Source organism: Vidua chalybeata, chromosome 39 (assembly GCF_026979565.1).
Source record: "Vidua chalybeata isolate OUT-0048 chromosome 39, bVidCha1 merged haplotype, whole genome shotgun sequence".
In the NCBI taxonomy this organism is placed as follows: domain Eukaryota; kingdom Metazoa; phylum Chordata; class Aves; order Passeriformes; family Viduidae; genus Vidua; species Vidua chalybeata.
In genome coordinates this window covers 140,478-164,739 of record NC_071568.1, presented here as the reverse complement: position 1 = coordinate 164,739, position 24,262 = coordinate 140,478, and the positions used below count along the sequence as shown (strand labels likewise).

The window sequence follows — 24,262 nt, the reverse complement described above, 5'->3', positions numbered from 1 at the left end:
AGGTCATACTGGTTTGAACTGGGCTGGACTGGTTTGAATTGAGAAAGGACTGGTTCGAACTGGTTTGAACCGGTTTGAACTGGGAAGGAAGCGGACCGCACGGGTTCGAACTGGGAACGGGTGTGGTTTTATTGGTGGGCGTGGCTCCCCCCCGAGGCCCCGCCCCCTCAGACCAGCTCCCCCTGGGGGGTCACGAGCGGCTCCGGGGGCACCTGGGGGAGGGGGGAGGGGCGTGGTTGGGGGCGGGGCCAGAGCTGCTCTTTGCCCCTCCCCCACCCCGGCCCCTCCCACTGCCCCTCCCCCACCCCTAAAACCTCATCTTCCCCTCCCCCACCCCAGGATCTTCTGCCGTGCCCCTCCCCCCACCCCAGGCCCCTCCCCCACCCCAGGCCCCTCCCCCACCCCTGGCCCCTCCCCCCTCACCTCCTCGTAGCCCCCCCACGGCTCCACCTCCTCGTACAGGTGAGGCTCCGCCCCTGGGGGAGGGGGAGGGGCGGCAGGTGAGGGGTGGGGGATGGGCACCAGCCCCTCCCCCCCCCCCCCCTTCCCCCACCCCCCCCCCCCACTCACCCTTGGGGGGCTCCCAGGGGGCGGAGCCGGCGCTGGGGGGGCCCCGGGAGCCTTGGGGGCTGGGCTGGGGGGAGGGGGGTGGGGGAGGGGCGGGGTCACCGGGTGCCCCTCCCCCCACCTCTGAACCCCACCCCGAATCTGCCCCTCCCCCACCCTAAACCCGCCCTTTCCCGCCCAAAAAAACCGCCCCTCCCCCACCCCATAAACTGCCCCTCCCCCAGAACTCTGCGCCCCTCCCCCACCCCCCGAACCGCCCCTCCCCCACCCCAAAAATGGCCCCTCCCCCACCCATAAACTGCCCCTCCCCCTTCAATTCTGCGCCCCTCCCCCACCCCAACCCACCCCTCCCCCACCCCAAAAATTCCTTACCCATCAAACCGCCCCTCCCCCACCCCACAAATCGCCCCTCCCCCCCCCACAACTCTGCGCCCCCTCCCCCACCCCCAAGATTCCCTCCCCCACCGCTCAACTGCCCCTCCCCCACGCCAATCCGCCCCTCCCCCCTCACCGCGTCCGGCCGGAAGCGGAAGCGGCGGCAGCAGTAGAGCCCCGCCCCCAGCGCGGGCAGCGCGGCCCCGCCCAGCGCCCACAGCGCCCCCTGCAGGAGGGGCGGGGCCTCGGCCCCCCCGGGCGGCGCTTCCGGCTCCTCCCCCCGCGGGGGCGGGGCCTCGGCCACGGCTGGGGGGGGGCGGGAAAAGGGGAAAAACCGCACTTCCGGTCAGCGCCCGGGCACTTCCGGTTCGCTTCCAGCCCCCCCTCCGGGCCTGCTTTGCGTGCGTGGCCACGCCCACACCTCCCACAGCTGTGTCATGGCCGCTTTTGGGTTTTCCCCCCACTTCCGGTGCTGTTTCCGCTTCCGGTTTTATCACCAAATGCAGCTACTTCCGGTTTCCCTACCCACTTCCGGTGCTGTTTTCGCTTTCGGTTTCCATTTTCATCACCAAAACCCTCTACTTCCGGTTTCCCCACCCACTTCCGGTTCTGCCCCAGCAACATCCGGTTCCCCCCAGAAAAATCCCATCCCCAGTAAATCACGACTTCCGGGTTGAACCGGAAATCGCCGCCCATCGCCACTTCCGGCGGCCATTTTTGCATCCATGAATGCTCTGACGTCACCTCCAAGCCCCGCCCCTTTTGCCGCCCCCAATTTCGGGCGCTTTGGCCCCATTTCCGTACCGGAAGTGACGGCCCTCAGCCGCACGGGGGCGCTGTCCCCGCGGGCGTTGCGCGCGTGCACGGTGACGTCATAGGGCGTGGCCGGGCGGAGCCCGCCCAGCGTGAGGGAGAAACCGGAAGTGACGAGGGCGGCGGGTGGGGGAGGGGCGTCCGGCCCGTCTGCGCTGTGGGGGAGGGGCGGAGAGAAAGTGAGGAAGGGGCGGGGCCGGAAGTGAAAGCGGGCAGGGGCAGGGAAACCCCGTGGGGGGAGGAAAAGGGGGCGGGGCCAAGCGGGGGAAGCAATAAAGGAACCGGAAGTTGGTGTGGGCAGACCGGAAGTGGCACAGGGAACGCGTAAAGGGACTGGATGTCAGCGTGGGCGGACCGGAAGTGACAGAAGAGAACCGGAAGTCAGCGTGGGCAGACCGGAAGTGATGCAAAAGAACCGGAAGTTCCGGTGGGGGACCGCAAGTCTTGCAGGGAAAACCTTAAGGGACCGGAAGTCAGTGTGGGAGGACCGGAAGTGACACAGGAGGACAGGAAGTTGGGGTGGGAAGACAGGAAGTGACTCAGAAATTGCTGGAGATGACCGGAAGTCTGCGTGGGCGGGGCGGAAGTGACATCACGCGGACCGGAAGTGTCCCTACCGGAGCAGGAAGTGCTGGGGCAGGCCGCCATCGAAGCCGGGCTCCCACCGGAGGCTCAGGGAGGTCCCCGAGAGCCCCGAGAGCCGCAGGGCCCGGGGGGGCTCCGGCCGGTCTGGGGTGGGGAGAGACCAGTGAGATCCCAGTGAGATCCCAGCGAGATCCCAGTGAGATCCCAGTTTGATCCCAGTTTGATCCCAGTGAGATCCCAGTGAGATCCCAGCGAGATCCCAGTGAGATCCCAGTGAGATCCCAGTGAGATCCCAGTGAGATCCCAGTTTGATCCCAGTGAGATCCCAGTTTGATCCCAGCGAGATCCCAGTGAGATCCCAGTGAGATCCCAGTTTGATCCCAGTTTGATCCCAGTTTGATCCCAGCGAGATCCCAGTGAGATCCCAGTGAGATCCCAGTTTGATCCCAGTTTGATCCCAGTGAGATCCCAGTTTGATCCCAGTTTGATCCCAGTTTGAGCCTAGTTTGATCCCAGTTTGATCCCAGTGAGATCCCAGTTTGATCCCAGTGAGATCCCAGTTTGATCCCAGTTTATCCCAGTCCCCCCCAATCCCCTCCCAGTATAAACCAGTAACCCCAAATCCCCTTTTCACTCATCCCATTTCCCTCCCCGTCCCCGCCAGTTTCTTAAAGTCCCCCCCAGTTTATCCCAGTCCCCCCCAGTTTATCCCAGTCCATCCCAATTCGGTCCCAGTATAAACCAGTATCCCCAAATCCCCTTTTTACCCATCCCAGTTCCCTCCCAGTCACCCCCAGTTTATCCAAATCCCCTCCCAGTCCCCTCTCAGTTTATCCCAGTCTTGCCCAGTTTATCCCAGTCCCCCCCAGTTTATCCCAGCCCCACCCCCCAGCTGCAGCCTCAGTTTCCTCCGGGCCCTGCCCCGCTCGTTCCGGGCCACGCAGTCGAAGACGCCGACGGTGCCGTTGCCGCCCTCCCAGTGCTCCCAGTGCTCCCAGTGCTCCCAGTCCGGCAGCGCCGGGGGCACGTTCTGGTAGCGGTAGCGGGGCCGGGGGGACCGGTGGGACTGGGAGGACTGGGAGGAGTGGTGGGAGAGCAGGAAGAGGCGGCGCAGGCGGGCGCGGGCCCCGGTGACGTTGGTGACGCGGAGCACGGAGCTGGTCCAGGGCCCCTCCCGCCACTGGAGCTCCTGGAACGGCGAACTGGGACCAGTACGGGGGGGACTGGGGTCAGGCTGGGCACTGGGAGGGACTGGGACAAACTGGGAGGGGACTGGGAGGGACTGGGGGGGACTGGGAGGGGACTGGGAGAGACTGGGAGGGGACTGGGACAAACTGGGAGGGGACTGGGAGGGACCTGGGGCTTTTCCCAGTTGCTCCCAGTCCGTCCCAGTTCATACCAGTATGGCCCAGTTTGAGCAGTTGACCCCAAATCAATTCCGTCCCTCCCAATCCCCCCCCATCCCCTCCCAGTCCCTCCCAGTTCCCTCCCAGTCCATCCCAGTCCCTCCCAGTCCCCTCCCAGTCCCTCCCAGTCCCTCCCAGTCCCCCCCAATCCCCTCCCAGTCCCCCCCAGTCCCTCCCAGTCCCCCCCAATCCCCTCCCAGTCCCCCCAGTCCCTCCCAGTCCCTCCCAGTCCCTCCCAGTCCATCCCAGTCCCTCCCAGTCCCCTCCCAGTCCCTCCCAGTCCCCCCCAATCCCCCCCCAATCCCCTCCCAGTCCCTCCCAGTCCCCCCCAATCCCCTCCCAGTCCCTCCCAGTCCCTCACCCGGGCTCCCCGGTGCTCAGGCTCCTCCCGTTCCTCTCCCAGCTCAGCTCCACCCCCGGCACTCCCCGGGCGCGGCACCGCAGCGTCGCTGACTCCGCCCCCTCGGGCACCAGCACCACCCCTGGCCCCGCCCCCTCCTCTGGCTCCGCCTCCATCTCGGGGCCGTCTGAAAAGGGGGAGGGGTCAGGGGGAGGGCGCCCCCTGTTGGACGCGCTCATTGGCCGATTCACCATGAGGGCGCCCCCCATTGGCTGCCGCCGATGCGGCCACGCCCACAAGTGGCTCCACCCCTTTGTCCCGCGCCGTTTCAGCCCCTCCCACTCTCATAGCGCGTGATCAGCCCCCCTTAGCCCCTCCCCCACCTCTTTAGCCCCTCCCCCATGAACCCCACCCTCTTTAGCCCCTCCCCCATTAACCCCACCCCCATTAACCCCACCCCTTTTAGCCCCTCCCTCATTAACCCCACCCCATTTGGCCCCTCCCCATTAACCCCACCCCCTTTAGACTCTCCCTTTAACTCCACCCTATTTGGCCCCTCCCCCATTAACCCCACCCCTTCTGGCCCCTCCCCATCAAGGCCACCCCCATAAACCCTACCCCATTAACCCCATCCCCTTTAGCCCCTCCCCCATGAACCCCACCCCCTTTAGCCCCTCCCCACAAACCACACACCCCCATTAACCCCACCTCCATTAACCCCACCCCCTTTAGCCCGTCCCCCATTAACCCCACCCTCTTTAGACCCTCCCCAATGAACCCCACCCCTTTAGCCCCACCCCTTTAACCCCTCTCATTAACTCCACCTTATTTGGCCCCTCCCCCATTAACCCCACCCCCTTTAGCCCCTCCCCATGAACCCCACACCTTTAACCCCACCCCCTTTAGCCCCTCCCCCATGAACCCTACCCCTTTGGCCCCTCCCCCATGAACCCCACCCCTCTGGCCACTCCCTCATTAATCCCACCCCCTTTAGCCCCTCCCCATGAACCACACCCCCTTTAGCCCCTCCCCCTTCCTGCTAGCCCAGCAGCCGAACGATGGCGCGGGCGGGGGGTGGCACCCCCTTTAGCCCCTCCCCCATGAACCCCACCCCCATTAACCCCACCCCTTTTATCCCGTCCCTCATTAACCCCACCCCCTTTAGCCCCTCCCATTAACTCCACCCTATTTGGCCCCTCCCCCATTAACCCCACCCCTTCTGGCCCCTCCCCATCAACCCCACCCCCATGAAACCCCACCCCCTTTAGCCCCTCCCCACAAACCACACCATTAACCCCACCCCCATGAACCCCACCCCCTTTAGCCCCTCCCCCGTTAACCCCACCCCCTTTAGCCCCTCCCCCATGAACCCCACCCCCTTTGGCCCCTCCCCCTTTCCCGCTAGCCCCGCCCCCGTCTCACAGGTGACGAGCAGCCGGACGATGGCGCGGGCGGGGGGCGGCACCCCCGAGTCCACGCGGCACTCGTAGGGCCCCCCCTGCTCCCGCCGCGCCCCCGAGACCCGCAGGGACCCCCCGGCACCCCCCGGCAGCGGCTCCAGCCCCGGCGGCAGCGCCTGGGGGGACCCCGAATCGCCCTGGGGGGGACGGGGGGGGGACAAAGGGGCTGAGGGGGGCCCGGAACGGAGCCCGAACAGCCCCGAAACAGCCCCGAAATAGACGGAAAATAGACCAAAAACAGCCCCGAAATAGAACGAAAACAGCCCCGAAACAGCCCCGAAATAGATGGAAAATAGACCAAAAACAGCCCCGAAATAGAACGAAAACAGCCCCGAAACAGCCCCGAAATAGACGGAAAATAGACAAAAAACAGCCCCGAAATAGAACGAAAACAGCCCCGAAACAGCCCCAAAACAGCCCCAAAATAGACGGAAAATAGACCAAAAACAGCCCCGAAATAGAACAAAACCAGCCCCGAAACAGCCCCGAAAGAGACAGAAAATAGACCAGAGATAGACAAAAAACAGCCCCGAAATAGAACAAAAACAGCCCCAAAACAGCCCCAAAAGAGACGGAAAATAGACAAAAAACAGCCCTGAACAGCCCCGAAATAGCCCCGAAAGCGACAGAAAACAGACCAGAAATAGAGAAAAACCAGCACTGAAATAGCCCCAAAATAGCCCTGAAATAGACAGAAAATAGACAAAAAACAGCCCCGAAACAGCCTCGAAAATAGACAGAAAATAGACAAAAAACAGACCTGAACTAGAACAAAAACAGCCCCGAAACAGCCTCGAAAATAGACAGAAAATAGTGCTGAGATAGCCCCAAAACAGCCCCAAAAGAGACCAGAAATAGCCCCAAAAATAGACAGAAAATAGCGCCGAGATAGCCCCAAAACAGACCCGAAATAGACAGAAACTAGCCCAAAAAGAGCCCCAAAATAGCCCAAAAATAGCCACGAAATAGCCCCAAATGGCCCCAGAATAGATCCCCCCAAACCCCCCCCGGGACCCCCCAAATCCCCCCCAGGACCCCCCCAAATACCCCCAGCACCCCCCCCAAATACCCCCTGGGACCCCCCAAATCTCCCCAAATTCTCCCCGGGACCCCCTAAATCCCCCCCGGGACCGCCCAAATCTCCCCCGGGACCCCCCAAATCCCCCCAGGACCCCCCAAATCCACCCCGGGACCCCCCAAATCCCCCCAGGACCCCTCCCCCTCACCAGCCGCGCCCAGCGGACGCTCCCCGGGGGGAGGGGGCTCCCCTGGGCCTCGCACAGCAGCTGCCCCTCCCCCCCCTCGTCCACCACCACCGGGTCGGGGGCGCGGACGATGCTGGGGGGCACTGGGGGGGGCACAAAGGGGGGGTCGGGGGGGGGTTGGGGGGGATTTGGGGAGGTTTGGGGGGGATTTGGGGGGATTTGGGGAGGTTTGGGGAGGTTTGGGGGGGATTTGGGGGGATTTGGGGGGATTTGGGGGGGATTTGGGGGGGATTTGGGGAGGTTTGGGGAGGTTTGGGGGGGATTTGGGGGGGATTTGGGGGGATTTGGGGGGATTTGGGGAGGTTTGGAGGGGATTTGGGGGGGATTTGGGGGGATTTGGGGAGGTTTGTGGGGGATTTGGGGAGGTTTGGGGGGATTTGGGGGGATTTGGGGAGGATTTGGGGGGATTTGAGGGGGATTTGGGGGGGATTTGGGGGGATTTGGGGGGGATTTGGGGGGGATTTGGGGAGGTTTGGGGGGGATTTGGGGGGATTTGGGGGGGATTTGGGGGGATTTGGGGGGGATTTGGGGAGGATTTGGGGGGATTTGAGGGGGATTTGGGGGGATTTGGGGAGGTTTGGGGGGATTTAGGGGGGATTCGGGGGTAATTTTGGGTTGATTCCGGGTGGATTTTGGGGGTGATTTTGGGGTAATTTTGGGTTCATTCTGGGTGGATTTTGGGGGTAATTTCGGGGTGGATTTGGGGGTGATTCGGGGTAAATTCGGGTTAATTCCGGGTGGCTTTGGGGGTGATTCTGGGATAATTTTGGGTTTATTCTGGGTGATTTTGGGTTAATTCCGGGTGGATTTTGGGGTGATTCGGGGTAATTTTGGGTTCATTCTGGGTAATTTTGAGTTAATTTCAGGGGGATTTTGGGGTGATTTCGGTGTGATTTTGGATTAATTCCGGGTGGATTTGGAGGTAATTTTGGGGTGGATTTTGGGTGATTTTGGGTTAATTCCGGGTGGATTCGGGGGTGATTTTGGGTTAATTCCGGGTGGATTTTGGGGGTGATTTTGGGTTAATTCCAGGTGGATTCGGGGGTGATTTTGGGTTGATTCCGGGTGATTTTGGGTGATTTTGGGTTAATTCCGGGTGGATTCGGGGGTGATTTTGGGTTGATTCCGGGTGATTTTGGGGGTGATTTTGGGTTAATTCCGGGTGGATTCGGGGGTGATTTTGGGTTGATTCCGGGTGATTTTGGGGTGATTTTGGGTTAATTCCGGGTGGATTTTGGGTTAATTCCGGGTGGATTCGGGGGTGATTTTGGGTTGATTCCGGGTGATTTTGGGGGTGATTTTGGGTTAATTCCGGGTGGATTTTGGGTTCATTACGGGTGGATTCGGGGGTGATTTTGGGTTCATTCCGGGTGATTTTGGGGTGCTTCGGGGGGGTCGCGGACCCTGGACCAGCAGCGTGACGTCAGCGCTGGCCCCGCCCTCGGCGTTGTGGCACTCCACCCGGTAGGGGGCGCTGTCTGCGCGCGTGACGTTGGCGATGACGAGGGCGCCCCCTGGCGACAGCCGGAACCGCGGGGACCCCTCTGGGGGCGGGGCCAAGAAAGGGGCGGGGACAGCGGGGGGGAGGGGTTAGGGAGAGGCCACGCCCAGCCCGGATCGCCCTGGGGCGTTCCCAGTGCTCCCAGTAACCCCCCAGTGCTCCCAGTAACCTCCCAGTGCTCCCAGTAACGCCTTGGAGCCCTCCAAGTGCTCCCAGTAATGCCTTGGAGCCCTCCCAGTAACCTCCCAGTGCTCCCAGTAACCCCAAACCCCAAACCAGTACAAACCAGTAACACCAAACCCCCCTTTTTACCCCTCCCAGTTCCCTCCCAGTAACCCCCAACCCCAAACCAGTACAAACCAGTAACCCCCAATGCCCTCCCAGTGCCCCCCCAGTATAAACCAGTAACTCCAGATCCCTTTTTACCCCTCCCAGTCCCTCCCAGTAACCCCAGTAACCCCCCAGTATAAACCAGTAACCCCAAACCCCCTCCCAGTAACCCCAAACCCCAAACCAGTACAAACCAGTAACCCCAGACCCCCCCCCAGTCCCCCCAGACCCCAAACCAGTACAAACCAGTAAGGCTGGAGCCACTCCCAGTCCCCCCAAACCCCAAACCAGTACAAACCAGTAACCCCAAATCCCCTCCCAGTCCCCCCAGACCCCAAACCAGTACAAACCAGTAACCCCAGACCCCCCCCCAGTCCCCCCAGACCCCAAACCAGTACAAACCAGTGCGTCCCAGTACCGGGGCTGATGCCCCTCCCCCGCAGGCTCCAGGCGCAGCCCTCGGGGGGGGGATGGGCGCGCACCGAGAGCCCCAGGACGGCCTCGGAACCTTCCGGAACCAGCACGGGGGAGGGGGCGCTCAGCAGGGGCGCGTCTGCACCAGTACAAACCAGTACGGACCAGTACGGACCAGTACGGACCAGTACAGACCAGTACAAACCAGTACGGACCAGTACGGACCAGTTCAGTCCCAGTTACTGCCCAAGCCCCTCCCACCTCCTCCCAGTACCTCCCAGTATAAACCAGTAACCCTTTATAACCCTCCCAGTTCCCTCCCAGTACATCCCAGTATAAACCAGTGCCCTGAATCCCCTCCCAGTGCCCTCCCAGTTGCCCCCAGTCCCTCCCAGTTCCCTCCCAGTACATCCCAGTTCCCTCCCAGTTCCCTCCCAGTTCCCTCCCAGTACATCCCAGTTCCCTCCCAGTTCCCTCCCAGTTCCCTCCCAGTACATCCCAGTATAAACCAGTGCCCTGAATCCCCTCCCAGTGCCCTCCCAGTACCTCCCAGTTGCCCCCAGTCCCTCCCAGTGCCCTCCCAGTATAAACCAGTACATCCCAGTTGCCCCCAGTTCCCTCCCAGTTCCCTCCCAGTCCCTCCCAGTATATCCCAGTATGACCCAGTTGCCCCGAATCCCCTCCCAGTCCCTCCCAGTCCCTCCCAGTATATCCCAGTATGACCCAGCGGCTCACGGCGCAGGCGCAGGATGTGGGCGGAGCTCACGGCCACGCCCAGCCGCGCGCTCCAGGCGCGGCACGTGATTGGCTGGTCCTGCAGCGACAGCGCCCCCTGCAGGAGCAGCCGCGACCCCGCCGTGACCCCGCCGTGGGGGGCGGGGCTGGGCGGGAGCGGCAGCCCCGCCTCCCTGCGGGCAACTGGGGTCACTGGGAGCACTGGGAGGGACTGGGATGGACTGGGAGGGGATTGGGAGGGAACTGGGAGGGAACTGGGATGGACTGGGATGGACTGGGAGGACTGGGAGGGACTGGGAGGGGATTGGGAGGGACTGGGAGGGACTGGGATGGACTGGGAGGGGATTGGGATGGACTGGGAGGGAACTGGGAGGGACTGGGAGGGACTGGGAGGGGACTGGGATGGACTGGGAGGGACTGGGAGGGACTGGGAGGGACTGGGAGGGACTGGGAGGGGATTGGGAGGGAACTGGGAGGGACTGGGAGGGAACTGGGAGGGACTGGGAGGGACTGGGAGGGGATTGGGAGGGAACTGGGAGGGACTGGGAGGGAACTGGGAGGGACTGGGAGGGGACTGGGAGGGACTGGGAGGGGATTGGGATGGAACTGGGAGGGAACTGGGAGGGACTGGGAGCCACTGGGAAGGGATTGGGATCAAACTGGGACGGACTGGGGTGGAACTGGGATGGACGGGGAGGGACTGGGAGAGGATTGGGGGGACTGGGACGGAACTGGGGGGGACTGGGAGGGGACTGGGATGGGATTGGGATAAACTGGGATAAACTGGGAGGGACTGGGATAAACTGGGAGGGAACGGGGATGGACTGGGAGGGACTGGGAGGGGTAAAAAGGGGACTTGGGGTTACTGGTTCTTACTGGTTTGGGGTTTGGGGTTACTGGGAGGGACTGGGAGGTCACTGGTCTATACTGGTCTGTACTGGGGGTTACTGGGAGGGCCCTTGGGGGACACTGGGAGGTCACTGGTCTATACTGGGCTATACTGGTCTATACTGGGCTATACTGGTCTATACTGGGCTATACTGGGCTATACTGGTCTATACTGGGCTATACTGGTCTATACTGGGCTATACTGGTCTATACTGGTCTATACTGGTCTATACTGGGCTATACTGGGCTATACTGGTCTATACTGGTCTATACTGGGCTATACTGGGCTATACTGGGCTATACTGGGCTATACTGGTCTATACTGGGCTATACTGGGCTATACTGGGCTATACTGGGCTATACTGGTCTATACTGGGCTATACTGGGGTCACCGGTGCTCACGGGGCGTGGCCGGGGCGGCTCCAGGTGAGCTCCGGGGCCGGGTGGGCGGGGCCAGCGCGGCAGGTGAGGCTGAGGGCGTGGCCAGGGCGGGGCTCCCGCGGCGACACCGAGATGGAGACGGACTGGGCGGGAACTGGGACAAACTGGGAGTTACTGGGAGGGAACTGGGACAAACTGGGAGGGAACCGGGACAAACTGGGAGTTACTGGGAGGGACTGGGACAAACTGGGAGTTACTGGGAGGGACTGGGACAAACTGGGAGGGAACTGGGAGAGAAATGGGAGGGGCACTGGGTGGCCACGCCCACCCGTGGCCACACCCACAAGGCCAGCAGTGTCTTCCCAGTATAATCCAGTCCCCTCCCAGTATAGCCCAGAATAACCCAGTATAACCCAGTATAGCCCAGTATAACCACCTGGGCCTTCCCAGTGCTCCCAGTAACCCTCAAGAACCTCCCAGTCCCTCCCAGTATAACCCAGTTCCTCCCAGTTGCTTCCAGTCACCCTCAATGCCCTCCCAGTTTATCCCAGTGCCTCCCAGTCCATCCCAGTTTATCCCAGTTTATCCCAGTTCCTCCCAGTTGCTTCCAGTCTCCCTCAATCCCCTCCCAGTCCATCCCAGTTTATCCCAGTCCCTCCCAGTTCCCTCCCATTTCCCTCCCAGTCACTCCCAGTTTATCCCAGTCCATTCCAGTCTGTCCCAGTTCCCTCCCAGTCACTCCCAGTTTGTCCCAGTCACTCCCAGTCCCTCCCAGTTCCCTCCCAGTCACTCCCAGTCTCCCTCAATCCCCTCCCAGTTCGTCCCAGTTTGTCCCAGTCCCTCCCAGTCCATCCCAGCTTATCCCAGTCCGTCCCAGTTTATCCCAGTCCATCCCAGTTTATCCCAGTCCGTCCCAGTTCCCTCCCAGTCACTCCCAGTCTCTCCCAGTCCCTCCCAGTCCATCCCAGCTCCCTCCCAGTCCCTCCCAGTTCCTCCCAATCCCCTCCCAGTGCCCTCCCAGCCCCCTCCCAGTATAAACCAGTGCTCCCAGTGGCTCACAGAGCACGCGCAGGCGCACGGGGCGGCTGCGGGTGGGCGGCGCCCCCTGCCGGGTGGGCGGGGCCTCGCAGCGGAAGGCGGCGCCGTTGTCGCTGGGCGTGGCCGTCACGTGCAGCGCGCGCGAGGTCACGTGGCCCGAGCGGGTCTGGGGCGGGGCGTCCGCCAGGGGGCGCCCGTCCTGGGGAGGGGGCGGGGCTTGAGCGGGGAGGGGACTGGGACAAACTGGGACAAACTGGGAGGGACTGGGAGGGAACTGGGAGGGAACTGGGAGGGGATTTTGGGGGATTTTTGGGAATATTTGGGGATTTTTTTTTAATTTGCATTTTTGGGGGGAGGCTTGGGATTTTTGGGGTTTTTTTTGGGATTTTTGGGGTCATTTTTGGATATTTTTGGGATATTTCAGGGCTGTTTTTCCCCGTTTTGGGCCGTTTCTGGATGTTTTTGTACCCTTTTTTCCCCGTTTTTCCCCATTTTTCCCCGTTTTGGGCCGTTTCTGGATGTTTTTGTACCATTTTTTCCCCATTTTTCCCCGTTTTCCCCGTTTTTGGGCCGTTTCTGGATGTTTTTGTACCATTTTTTCCCCGTTTTTCCCCATTTTTGGGCCGTTTCTGGATGTTTTTGTACCCTTTTTTCCCCTTTTTTCCCCGTTTTTCCCCGTTTTTGGGCCGTTTCTGGATGTTTTTGTACCCTTTTTTCCCCTTTTTTCCCCGTTTTTCCCCGTTTTTGGGCCGTTTCTGGATGTTTTTGTACCCTTTTTTCCCCGTTTTTCCCCATTTTTGGGCCGTTTCTGGATGTTTTTGTACCTTTTTCCCCGTTCTCCCCATTTTTCCCGCCGCCCTGTCTCACCTTGCTCCAGGTGAGTTTGGGGGCCGGGTGCCCCCCCCGGGCGTGGCACAGCAGCCGCAGCCCCTCCCCCACCCGGAAGGTGGCGTTGGGGGGCGGGGCCTCCACCCACAGCGCCTGGGGCGGGTCTGGGGGCGGGGCCAGAGAGGGACACGCCCCCTTTTAGAGGGACACGCCCCTTCTTAAAGGGACATGCCCCCTTTTAAAGGGACTCCTCCCAATCCCCTCCCAGTTCATCCCAGTATAACCCAGTCCCTCCCAATCCCCTCCCAGTCCCTCCCAGCTTGTCCCAGTACAACCCAGTCCCTCCCTATCCCCTCCCACGCCCTCCCAGTAACCTCCCAGTGCCTCCCAGTTTGTCCCAGTTCCCTCCCAGTACAACCCAGTCCCTCCCTATCCCCTCCCACTCCCTCCCAGTAACCTCCCAGTGCCTCCCAGTTTGATCCTGGTTTCTCCCAATCCCCCCCCAGTCCCTCCCAATCCCCTCCGAGTCCCCTCCCAGTTTGTCCCAGTTCATTCCCAGTCCCCCCAATCCCCTCCCAGTCCCCTCCCAGTCCCTCCCAGTTTATCCCAGTCCCCCCCAATTCCCTCCCAGTCCCTCCCAGTCCCTCCCAGTTTATCCCAGTCCCTCCCAGTCCCCCCAGTCCCTCCCAGTTTGTCCCAGTTCCCTCCCAGTATAACCAAGTCCCCCCCCAATCCCCTCCCAGTCCCTCCCAGTATATCCCAGTCCCTCCCAGTCCCCCCAGTCCCTCCCAGTTTGTCCCAGTTCCCTCCCAGTATAACCAAGTCCCCCCCCAGTCCCCCCCAGTCCCCTCCCAGTTTATCCCAATCCCCCCCCAGTCCCCCCCAGTCCCTCCCAGTCCCCTCCCAGTTTATCCCAGTCCCATCCCAGTGCTCCCAGTGCTCCCAGTTGCTCACGGCTCACGCTGACCGTCACCGTCACGCTCTTCGTGCCCAGCCCGGGGGTCTCGGCCTCGCACACGAGGGCGGAGCCGTGGTCCTGGCCCCGCCCCCGCAGCGTCACGTTGGACACGGCCCCGCCCCCCTGCGGTCACCCAGGGGTCACCCAGGGGTCACCCAGGGGTCACCCAGGGGTCACCCAGGGGTCACCCAGGGGTCACTCCCAGTATAAACCAGTAACCCCAAATCACTTTTTTACCCTTCCCAGTCCCTCCCAGTGCACCCAGTGCCCCCCAGTCCATCCCAGTGTGTCCCAGTTTGTCCCAGTCCCTCCCAGTCCCCCCCAGTCCATCCCAGTCCATCCTAATCCCCTCCCAGTCCATCCCAGTCCCCCCCAGTCCCTCCCAGTTTGTCCCAGTTTGTCCAAGTCACTCCCAGTTTGTCCCAGTGTGTCCCAGTCCCTCCCAGTCCCTCCCAGTCCATCCCAGTCCCCCCCAGTTTGTCCCAGTTTGTCCCAGTTTGTCCCAGTTTGTCCCAGTCTGTCCCAGTTTGTCCCAGTCCCCCCCAGTCCGTCCCAGTCCGTCCCAGTCTGTCCCAGTTTGCCCCAGTCTGTCCCAGTCCATCCCAGTCCGTCCCAGTCCGTCCCAGTCCATCCCAGTCCCCCCCAGTCCATCCCAGTCCCCCCCAGTCCCTCCCAGTCCGTCCCAGTCTGTCCCAGTTTGCCCCAGTCTGTCCCAGTCCATCCCAGTCCGTCCCAGTCCGTCCCAGTCCATCCCAGTCCCCCCAGTCCATCCCAGTCCCCCCCAGTCCGTCCCAGTCCCCCCCAGTCCCCCCCAGTCCGTCCCAGTCCGTCCCAGTCTGTCCCAGTTTGCCCCAGTCTGTCCCAGTCCGTCCCAGTGTGTCCCAGTCCCCCCCAGTCCGTCCCAGTTTGTCCCAGTTTGTCCCAGTCCCTCCCAGTCCATCCCAGTCCCCCCCAGTCCGTCCCAGTCCATCCCAGTCCCCCCCAGTCCCTCCCAGTCCATCCCAGTCCCTCCCAGTCCATCCCAGTCCCCCCCAGTCCGTCCCAGTCCATCCCAGTCCCCCCCAGTCCGTCCCAGTCCATCCCAGTCCCCCCCAGTCCCTCCCAGTCCGTCCCAGTCTGTCCCAGTTTGCCCCAGTCACTCACGGGGGCGGGTCCCTGCCCGCTGGGCTGCAGCTCCGCCCCCCCCAGCCACCAGCGCAGCCGCACTGGGGGGTTACTGGGAGCACTGGTGCAGCTGAGCCGCGCCTCGGCCCCCTCGGGCAGCGCCGCCGAGCCCTGCAGGGCCAGCTCCGCGGGGGGGTCTGCAACCAGTACGGACCAGTATGGACCAGTATGGACCAGTATGGACCAGTACATACCAGTATAAACCATTACAAACCAGTATAAACCACTATGGACCAGTATAGACCAGTATAGACCAGTATAGAGCAGCCGCCGAGCCCTGCAGGGCCAGCTCCGCGGGGGGGTCTGCAACCAGTACGGACCAGTATGGACCAGTATGGACCAGTATGGACCAGTACATACCAGTATAAACCATTACAAACCAGTATAAACCACTATGGACCAGTATAGACCAGTATAACCAGTATAGAGCAGCCGCCGAGCCCTGCAGGGCCAGCTCCGCGGGGGGGTCTGCAACCAGTACAGACCAGTACAAACCAGTACAGACCAGTACAAACCAGTACAGACCAGTACGGACCAGTACGGACCAGTATGGACCAGTATAAACCACTATAAACCAGTATAAACCACTATGGACCAGTATAGACCAGTATGGACCAGTACAGACCAGTATGGACCAGTACAGACCAGTACGGACCGGTATGGACCAGTACGGACCAGTACAGACCAGTATAACCAGTATGGACCAGTATAAACCACTATGGACCAGTACGGACCAGTATAACCAGTACAGGCCACTATGGACTGGTACGGGCCAGTATAAACCAGTATGGACCAGTATAAAGCGGCATGGACCAGTATAAACCCAACCAGTTCCCTCCCAGTCCCTCCCAGTATAAACCAGTTTACCCCAGTTCCCTCCCAGTTCCCTCCCAGTCCCTCACAGTTTATCCCAGTTTATCCCAGTTCCCTCCCAGTCCCTTCCAGTCCCTCCCAGTTTATCCCAGTATAAACCAGTTCCCTCCCCGTTTATCCCAGTCCCTCCCAGTTTATCCCAGTTTATCCCAGTTCCCTCCCAGTCCCTCCCAGTCCCTCCCAGTTTATCCCAGTATAAACCAGTTCCTCACACATCACTTGCAGTTTGACGCTGGTGCTGGCCCCGCCCCCCGGCAGTGACGTCACTGCGCGGCACCGCAAGGTGGCGCCGTCGTCCTCGGGGGCGGGACTAAACACGAGGCGCGTCATGGCCACGCCCCTCTCGTCCTCTGACCACGCCCCCGCCAGGGGCACCCCGTCCTGAAGGGGTTAAAGGGAGGCCACGCCCATAACAGGTTCCCAGTGCCTCCCAGTAACTCCCAGTATGACCCCAGTGACTCCCAGTTTGTTCCAGTGACTCCCAGTGATCTCCCAGTTCCTCCCAGTTTGGCACCAGTGCCTCCCAGTCCCGCCCAGTAACTCCCAGTTTGATCCCAGTAACTCCCAGTAACCTCCCAGTGCCTCCCAGTTTGACCCTGGTTTCTCCCAATCCAACCCAGTCCCTCCCAGTCCCTCCCAGTCCATCCCAGTCCCTCCCAGTTCCCTCCCAATCCATTCCCAGTCCATCCCAGTCCATCCCAGTCCCCCCCCGTCCCCCCAGTCCCTCCCAGTGCTCCCAGTACCTTGTCCCAGTCCCTCCCAGTATATCCCAGTCCCCCCCCAGTCCCTCCCAGTTGCTCCCAGTCCCTCCCAGTCCCTCCCAATCCCCCCCAGTCCCTCCCAGTTTATCCCAGTATATCCCAGTCCCTCCCAGTATATCCCAATCCCCTCCCAGTCCCTTCCCAGTCCCTCCCAGTCCCTCCAAGTTCCCTCCCAGTTCCCTCCCAATCCCCTCCCAGTTCCCCCCCAGTCCCTCCCAGTATATCCCAGTCCCCCCCAGTTCCTCCCAGTCCCTCCCAGTTCCTCCCAGTCCCTCCCAGTTCCCCCCAGTCCCTCCCAGTCCCCCCCAATCCCCTCCCAGTTCCCTCCCAGTCCATTCCCAGTCCCCCCAGTCCCTCCCAGTTGCTCCCAGTGCTCCCAGTCCATTCCCAGTCCCTCCCAATCCCCCCCCAGTCCCTCCCAGTTTATCCCAGTATATCCCAGTCCCCTCCCAGTGCTCCCAGTACCTTGTCCCAGTGCAGACTGGGGGCCGGGCGCCCCCCCCGGCTGAGGCAGAGCAGCCGCAGCTCCTCCCCCGCCCGCACCAGCGGCGGCAGCCCCTCGATACTGGGAGCACTGGGAGGGACTGGGAGGGAACTGGGATGTTACTGGTTTATACTGGGAGCACTGGGAGGGACTGGGAGGGAACTGGGATGTTACTGGTTTATACTGGGAGCACTGGGAGGGACTGGGAGGGAACTGGGATGTTACTGGTTTATACTGGGAGCACTGGGAGGGACTGGGAGGGAACTGGGATGTTACTGGTTTATACTGGGAGCACTGGGAGGGACTGGGAGGGAGCTGGGATGTTTGGGGTTAATTTGGGATATTTTGGGTTATTTTGGGATTTTTTGGGTCAGTTTTGGGATTTTTTGGGTCAGTTTTGGGGTGCCGGTCACTCACCCGCGATGTCCAGCCGCAGTTTGGGGTTAATTTGGGATATTTTGGGATATTTTGGGTTATTTTGAGTCAGTTTTGGGGTTTTTTGGGTCAGTTTTGGGTCAGTTTTGGGTTATTTTGGGATATTTTGGGATATTTTGGGTCAGTTTTGGGGTTATTTTGGGTCAGTTTTGGGGTGCCGGTCACTCACCCGCGATGTCCAGCCGCAGTTTGGGGTTAATTTGGGATATTTTGGGATTTTTTGGGTCAGTTTTGGGTCAGTTTTGGGGTTATTTTGGGGTGCCGGTCACTCACCCGCGATGTCCAGCCGCAGTCCGGCCGTGGCCGGAGCCGCTCCGGCCGCGTTGGAGGCCGAGCAGACGAGGAGGCGGCCGTGGTCCGAGGGCCCGGGGGTCAGCCTGGGGGGGAACTGCCCTTACTGGTCTGTACTGGTTTGTACTGGTTTACACTGGTTTACACTGGTTTATACTGGTTTGTACTGGTTTATACTGGTTCATACTGGTTCATACTGGTTCATACTGGTGCTCACCTGGCCGTGGCCTCGCTGGAGCTCAGTTTGGGGTGGGACCCCTCGAACACCCGGGAGGAGACGTCGGGAAGGGGCTCCTCCCCTGCGGGCGGGAAACGCCGAAAATCACCAAAAAATCACCCAAAATCGGCCAAAATCACAAAAAAATCACCCAAAAATCACCCCAAAAATCACCAAAACCGGCCAAAATCACAAAAAAATCACCCAAAAATCACCCCAAAAATCACCAAAACCGGCCAAAATCACCCAATAATCACCCAAAATCGGCCAAAATCACCCCAAAATTACCCCAAAATCACCAAAACCGGCCAAAATCACAAAAAAATCACCCAAAATCACCCAAAAATTACCCCAAAATAGGCCAAAATCACCCCAAAATTACCCCAAAATCACCAAAACCGGCCAAAATCACCCCAAAATTACACCAAAATCACCAAAACCGGCCAAAATCACCCCAAAATCACCAAAAAATCACCAAAAGATCACCAAAACCGGCCAAAATCACCCCAAAATTACCCCAAAACCGGCCAAAACCGGCCAAAATCACCCCAAAATTACCTCAAAATCACCCAAAACCGGCCAAAATCACCCCAAAATCACCAAAAAATCACCCAAAACCAGCCGAAATCACACAAAAAATCACCCAAAATCGGCCAAAATCACCCCAAAATTACCCCAAAACCACCAAAACCGGCCAAAATCGGCAAAACCCGGCCAAAATCACAAAAAATCACCCAAAATCGGCCAAAATCACCCCAAAATTACCCCAAAATCACCAAAACCGGCCAAAACCGGCCAAAACCGGCCAAAGTCAGCCAAATTACTCCAACGAAAATTGCCCCAAATTGCCCTAAAATGCCCCAAATTGACCCAAATTGCACCAAAATCACCCAAAATCACCCAAAATTGCCCCAAAATCACCCAAAATTGCCCAGAAGGCCCCAAATTTGCCCCAAAATTGCCCAAAATGCCCCAAATTTGCCCCAATCCTCACCCAGGCGCAGCTCCAGGTGGGGGGCGGGGCGAGCGTCGTGAGCGTGGCAGCGAACCTGAACCTCGGCCCCGCCCACCAGCGGCAGCTCCGCCCCCTCCAGCAGCTCCAGCTGGGGGGTACTGGGAGGGACTGGGAGGGACGGGGAGGGAACTGGTTTATACTGGGAGGGACTGGGAGGTTACTGGTTTATACTGGGAGGGACTGGGAGGGACGGGGAGGGACGGGGAGGGAACTGGTTTATACTGGGAGGGACTGGGAGGGACGGGGAGGGAACTGGTTTATACTGGGAGGGACTGGGAGGGACGGGGAGGGAACTGGTTTATACTGGGAGGGACTGGGAGGGACTGGGAGGTTACTGGTTTATACTGGGAGGGACTGGGCGGTCCCACAGCAGCTCTGGGGGGATTTTGGGGGACAGTCCCAGTCCCTCCCAGTTCCCTCCCAGTTTATCCCAGTTTATCCCAGTCTCTCCCAGTAACCCCTGACCATAACCCAGTAACCAAAAATTCCGAACCAGTACAAACCAGTAACCCCAAATCCCCTCCCAGTTCTCCCAGCCCCCCCCAGTTTGTCCCAGTTTGTCCCAGTTTGTCCCAGTCCCCCCCAATCCCATCCCAGTCCCCCCCAGTCCCTCCCAGCTTGTCCCAGTCCCTCCCAGTTTATCCCAATCCCCTCCCAGTCCCTCCCAGTCCATCCCAGTCCCTCCCAGTCCCTCCCAGTCCCCCCCAATCCCCTCCCAGTCCCCCCAGTCCCTCCCAGTTCCCTCCCAGTCCCTCCCAATCCCATCCCAGTCCCCCCCAATCCCATCCCAATCCCATCCCAGTTCCCTCCCAGCTTGTCCCAGTCCCTCCCAGTTTATCCCAATCCCCCCCAATCCCCTCCCAGTCCATCCCAGTCCCCCCCAGTCCCCTCCCAGTCCCTCCCAGTCCCCCCCAATCCCCTCCCAATCCCATCCCAGTCCCTCCCAGTTTATCCCAATCCCCTCCCAGTCCCTCCCAGTCCCCCCCAATCCCCTCCCAATCCCCTCCCAGTCCCTCCCAGTCCCCCCCAATCCCCTCCCAATCCCATCCCAATTCCCCCCCAATCCCCTCCCAGTCCCTCCCAGTCCCTCCCAGTTTATCCCAATCCCCTCCCAGTCCATCCCAGTCCCTCCCAGTCCCTCCCAGTCCCCCCCAATCCCCTCCCAATCCCCCCCCAGTCCCTCCCAGTTTATCCCAGTTCACCCAGCACGCTGAGCTGCGCCGGCCGGGACGCGCGCGTGGCGTTCCCCTCCCCCGCCTGGCAGGTGAAGGCCTCGTCGTCCTCCAGCGCCACCGGGCGGATCCGCAGGTGGTGCTCACCTGGGCCACGCCCTCCGTCAGGCCACGCCCCCCCCGCGGGACACACCCAGCCCGGCCACGCCCGCCCCGCTTTGAGCCCCGAAATTGCTGCGAATGGGCCCAAAATCATCCAAAAACAACCCCCCCAAAACCACCCAAAATCAGCCCAAAATCACCCAAAAACAACCCCCCAAAATCACCCAAAATCAGCCCAAAATCACCCAAAAACAACCCCCCAAAATCACCCAAAATCACCCAAAATCACCCAAAAACAACCCGCCAAAATCACCCAAAATCAGCCCAAAATCACCCAAAAACAACCCCCCAAAATCACCCAAAATCAGCCCAAAATCACCCAAAAACAACCCCCTAAAATCACCCAAAATCACCCAAAATCACCCAAAATCACCCAAAAATGAACCCCCAAAAATCAGCCCGAAATCAGCCCAAAATCACCCAAAAACAACCCCCCAAAATCACCCAAAATCACCTAAAAACAACCCCCCAAAATCACCCAAAAGCAGCCGAAAATCCCCCAAAAAACCCCCCAAAATCACCCAAAATCAGCCCAAAATCACCCAAAAATGAACCCCCCAAAATCACCCAATTTCACCCCAAAATCACCCCAAAATCAGCCTCAAAATTAGCCCAAATTTCACCCCAAAATCTCCCCAAAATCAACCCCAAAATCAGCCCAAAATGAGCCCAACCCCCACCCTCCAAACCCTCCCAAAATGCCCCAAAATCCCGAATCCTAAAATCCCCAATTTCCCCCCTAAAATGGCCCCAAAATCCCCCAAAATTCAGCCCCGAAACCCCCCAGAAATCCTCCCAACCCCCAGGCCCCAAAATGGCCCAAAATGCCCCAAAATCCCGAATTCCAAAATCCCAATTTCCCCCCAAACCGCCCTTTTAGCCCCGCCCCCTTTAAGCCACGCCCACCTTTGGCGGGGTCTCCGACCAATCGGTAGCGAGGGTGGGCACGGGTGGGCGTGGCCCCGAGCAGGAGCCCGCCCCTCGCCCACTGCACGGCCACGCCCACCGGGGTGCGGCAGCGGAGCTCCGCCCCCGCGCCCAGCGCCGCGCTGCCATTGGCTGGCTCCTCCAGGAAGGGCGGGGCCGGGGGGGCGGAGCCTGACGGGGAGAGAGCGGTGAGTGACCAATGAGTGACCAGAGTGACCACAGAGTGACCAATGGGTGACCAGAGTGACCACTGACCTCTGAGTGACCACAGAGTGACCCCTGAGTGACCACTGAGTGACCCCTGAGTGACCCCTGAGTGACCAATGAGTGACCACAGAGTGACCAATGAGTGACCACAGAGTGACCACTGAGTGACCAATGGGTGACCAGAGTGACCACTGAGTGACCAATGGGTGACCACTGAGTGACCAGAGTGACCACAGAGTGACCAATGGGTGACCAGAGTGACCCCTGAGTGACCACTGAGTGACCACAGAGTGACCAATGAGTGACCCCTGAGTGACCACTGAGTGACCGCTGAGTGACCACAGAGTGACCAATGGGTGACCAGAGTGACCACAGAGTGACCAATGGGTGACCAGAGTGACCACTGAGTGACCACTGACCCCTGAGTGACCCCTGAGTGACCACTGAGTGACCAATGGGTGACCACTGAGTGACCCTGAGTGACCCCTGACCACTGAGTGACCCCTGAGTGACCACGGAGTGACCCCTGAGTGACCCCTGAGTGACCACTGACCGCAGCTCCCGATGACCACCAGCGCCAGCACCGCCTGTCCGGAGGGGTCAAAGGTCAGAGGTCAAACCCAACAATTCCCCCCAAAATCCCCCAAAATTCCAAAAAATTCCCCCAAAATTTCCCCCAAATCCCCAAATTCCCGAGATTTCCCCAAAATTTCCCCCAAATTCCCCCAAAACCCCCTCAGGACCCCCAAAAATTCCCCTAAATCCCTTCAGGACCCCCCCAAAAGCTCCCAAATTCCTTCGGGACCCCCCAAAATTTCCCCCAGATTCCCTCGGGACCCCCCAAATCCCCTAAAACCCCCAAACCCCCAAAATTACCCCCGAAATTCCCCCAAAACCTCCCCAAATCCCCCCGGGACCCCCCAAAAATCCCCCTAAATTCACTTGGGACCCCCCAAAACGCCCCAAAATCTCCCGAATTCCCTCGGGACCCCTCAAAATTCCCCTCAAATCCCCCCAAATTCCCTGAAATTCCCTCGGGACCCCTCAAAATTCCCCTCAAATCCCCCCAAATTCCCTGAAATTCCCTCGGGACCCCTAAAATCCCCCCAAATTCCCCAAATTCCCCAAATCTCCCCCAAATTTCCCGAAATCCCCCCAAATCTCCCGAAAATCCCACAAAACTCTCTCGGGACCCCTCAAAATTCCCCTCAAATCCCCCCAAATTCCCTGAAATTCCCTCGGGACCCCTAAAATCCCCCCCAAATTCCCCAAATCCCCCCAAATTTCCCCATATCGCCCCCAATTTCCCACCCCCCCCCCAAATTCCCTCAAATTCCCCCCAAATCCCCCCGAAATTCCCCAGATCCCCCCAAAATTCCCACTAAATTCCCTCAGGACCCCCCAAATCCCCCCAAAATTTCCCGAATCCCCCCAAATTTCCCCAAATCCCCCCTAAATAGCCCGAATTCCTCGGGACCCTCCAAATCCCCCCCAAATCCCCCCAAAATTTCCCCAAATCTCCCGAAAATCCCACGAAACTCTCTCAGGACCCCCTCAAATCCCCCCAAATTCCCTCGGGACCCCTCAAAATTCCCCTCAAATCCCCAAAATCCCCCAAAATCTCCCGAATTCCCTCGGGACCCCCCAAATCCCCCCCAAAATCCCCCCAAATTCCCCCCAAATTTCCCCAAATCCCCCCCAAATCCCCCAAAATCTCCCGAATTCCCTCGGGACCCCTCAAATCCCCCCAAATTTTCCCCAAATTCCCCCCAAATTTCCCCAAATCCCCCCAAAAATGTCCCCAAATCCCCCCAAATTTCCCCAAATCCCCCCCAAATCCCCCCAAATTTCCCCAAATCCCCCCCAAATTTCCCCAAATCCCCCAAATTCCCCCCAAATTTCCCCGAATTTTCCCCAAATTCCCCCCAAATCCCCCCCAAATTCCCCCCCCGCTCCCCTCCCCCACTCACCCAGCCGAGCCCCTCCCCCATCCCCGCTCGGGCCCCGCTCTGGGGGGGGAGGGGCCCCGGGACCCCTTTTTTTGGGTGAGGGGGCGGGGCCCGAAGCCCCTCCCCCCCGGCCTGGCCCCGCCCCCTCCCCCCGCTGCCATTGGTGGAGCCGGGGCCGGGCGCGCGCGGAATGCGGGGGAGGGGCGGGGCCAGCGGGGGGGGGGAGGGAGGGGGAGGGGAGGGAGGCGAAATTCCCCGGGATTCCCCAAATTCCCCAAAATTCCCCAAAGCGAGCCCCAAAGTCACCGAAACTCCCGAAAATTCCCTTAACAATAACCCCGAAATCCCCTAAAATCGACCCCAGAATTCCCCAAAATTCCCGAAAATTCCCCAAAGCGAGCCCCAAATTCCCCAAAATCCCAAAAAGTCCCCAAGGGGAGCCCTAAAATTCCCCGGAATTCCAAACAATTCCCTTAAAATATCCCCGAAATCCTCTAAAATCGACCCCAAAATTCCCTAAAATTCCCAAAAATTCCCCAAAGTGAGCCCCAAATTCTCCAAAAAACCCCCAAATTCCCCAAATTCCCCAAAGGGAGCCCCAAAATTCCCCGGAATTCCTAAAAATTCCCTTAAAATAACCCCGAAATCCCCAAAAATCAACCCCAAAATTCCCTAAAGTGAACCCCGAAATTCCCCAAAATCCCCTAAAATTAACCCCAAA

General features: G+C 60.1%; 1 protein-coding gene across 1 annotated transcript in view; it reads right to left on the bottom strand.

Annotated features, from left to right (window-relative positions):
• Window positions 1-2: 2 nt before the first annotated feature.
• LOC128802350 (nephrin-like) overlaps window positions 3-24,262 on the bottom strand; it is a 24,944-nt gene continuing 684 nt past the window's right edge. Inside the window, exons 2-27 of the mRNA XM_053968671.1 lie at window positions 22,146-22,179; window positions 21,365-21,556; window positions 20,327-20,443; window positions 19,104-19,232; window positions 18,110-18,191; window positions 17,875-17,978; window positions 17,148-17,266; window positions 16,134-16,302; window positions 15,028-15,185; window positions 13,881-14,007; window positions 12,966-13,090; window positions 12,120-12,297; window positions 11,082-11,214; window positions 9,792-9,964; window positions 9,061-9,195; window positions 8,215-8,355; window positions 6,773-6,894; window positions 5,509-5,683; window positions 4,108-4,273; window positions 3,226-3,542; window positions 2,373-2,484; window positions 1,747-1,910; window positions 1,079-1,248; window positions 571-634; window positions 424-476; window positions 3-212 (exon numbers count right to left, since the gene is read on the bottom strand). Coding sequence (XP_053824646.1) covers window positions 168-212; window positions 424-476; window positions 571-634; window positions 1,079-1,248; window positions 1,747-1,910; window positions 2,373-2,484; window positions 3,226-3,542; window positions 4,108-4,273; window positions 5,509-5,683; window positions 6,773-6,894; window positions 8,215-8,355; window positions 9,061-9,195; window positions 9,792-9,964; window positions 11,082-11,214; window positions 12,120-12,297; window positions 12,966-13,090; window positions 13,881-14,007; window positions 15,028-15,185; window positions 16,134-16,302; window positions 17,148-17,266; window positions 17,875-17,978; window positions 18,110-18,191; window positions 19,104-19,232; window positions 20,327-20,443; window positions 21,365-21,556; window positions 22,146-22,179 — 3,504 coding nt within the window. The 3' untranslated portion in view covers window positions 3-167. The remainder of the gene's footprint in view (window positions 213-423; window positions 477-570; window positions 635-1,078; window positions 1,249-1,746; window positions 1,911-2,372; window positions 2,485-3,225; window positions 3,543-4,107; window positions 4,274-5,508; window positions 5,684-6,772; window positions 6,895-8,214; window positions 8,356-9,060; window positions 9,196-9,791; window positions 9,965-11,081; window positions 11,215-12,119; window positions 12,298-12,965; window positions 13,091-13,880; window positions 14,008-15,027; window positions 15,186-16,133; window positions 16,303-17,147; window positions 17,267-17,874; window positions 17,979-18,109; window positions 18,192-19,103; window positions 19,233-20,326; window positions 20,444-21,364; window positions 21,557-22,145; window positions 22,180-24,262) is intronic.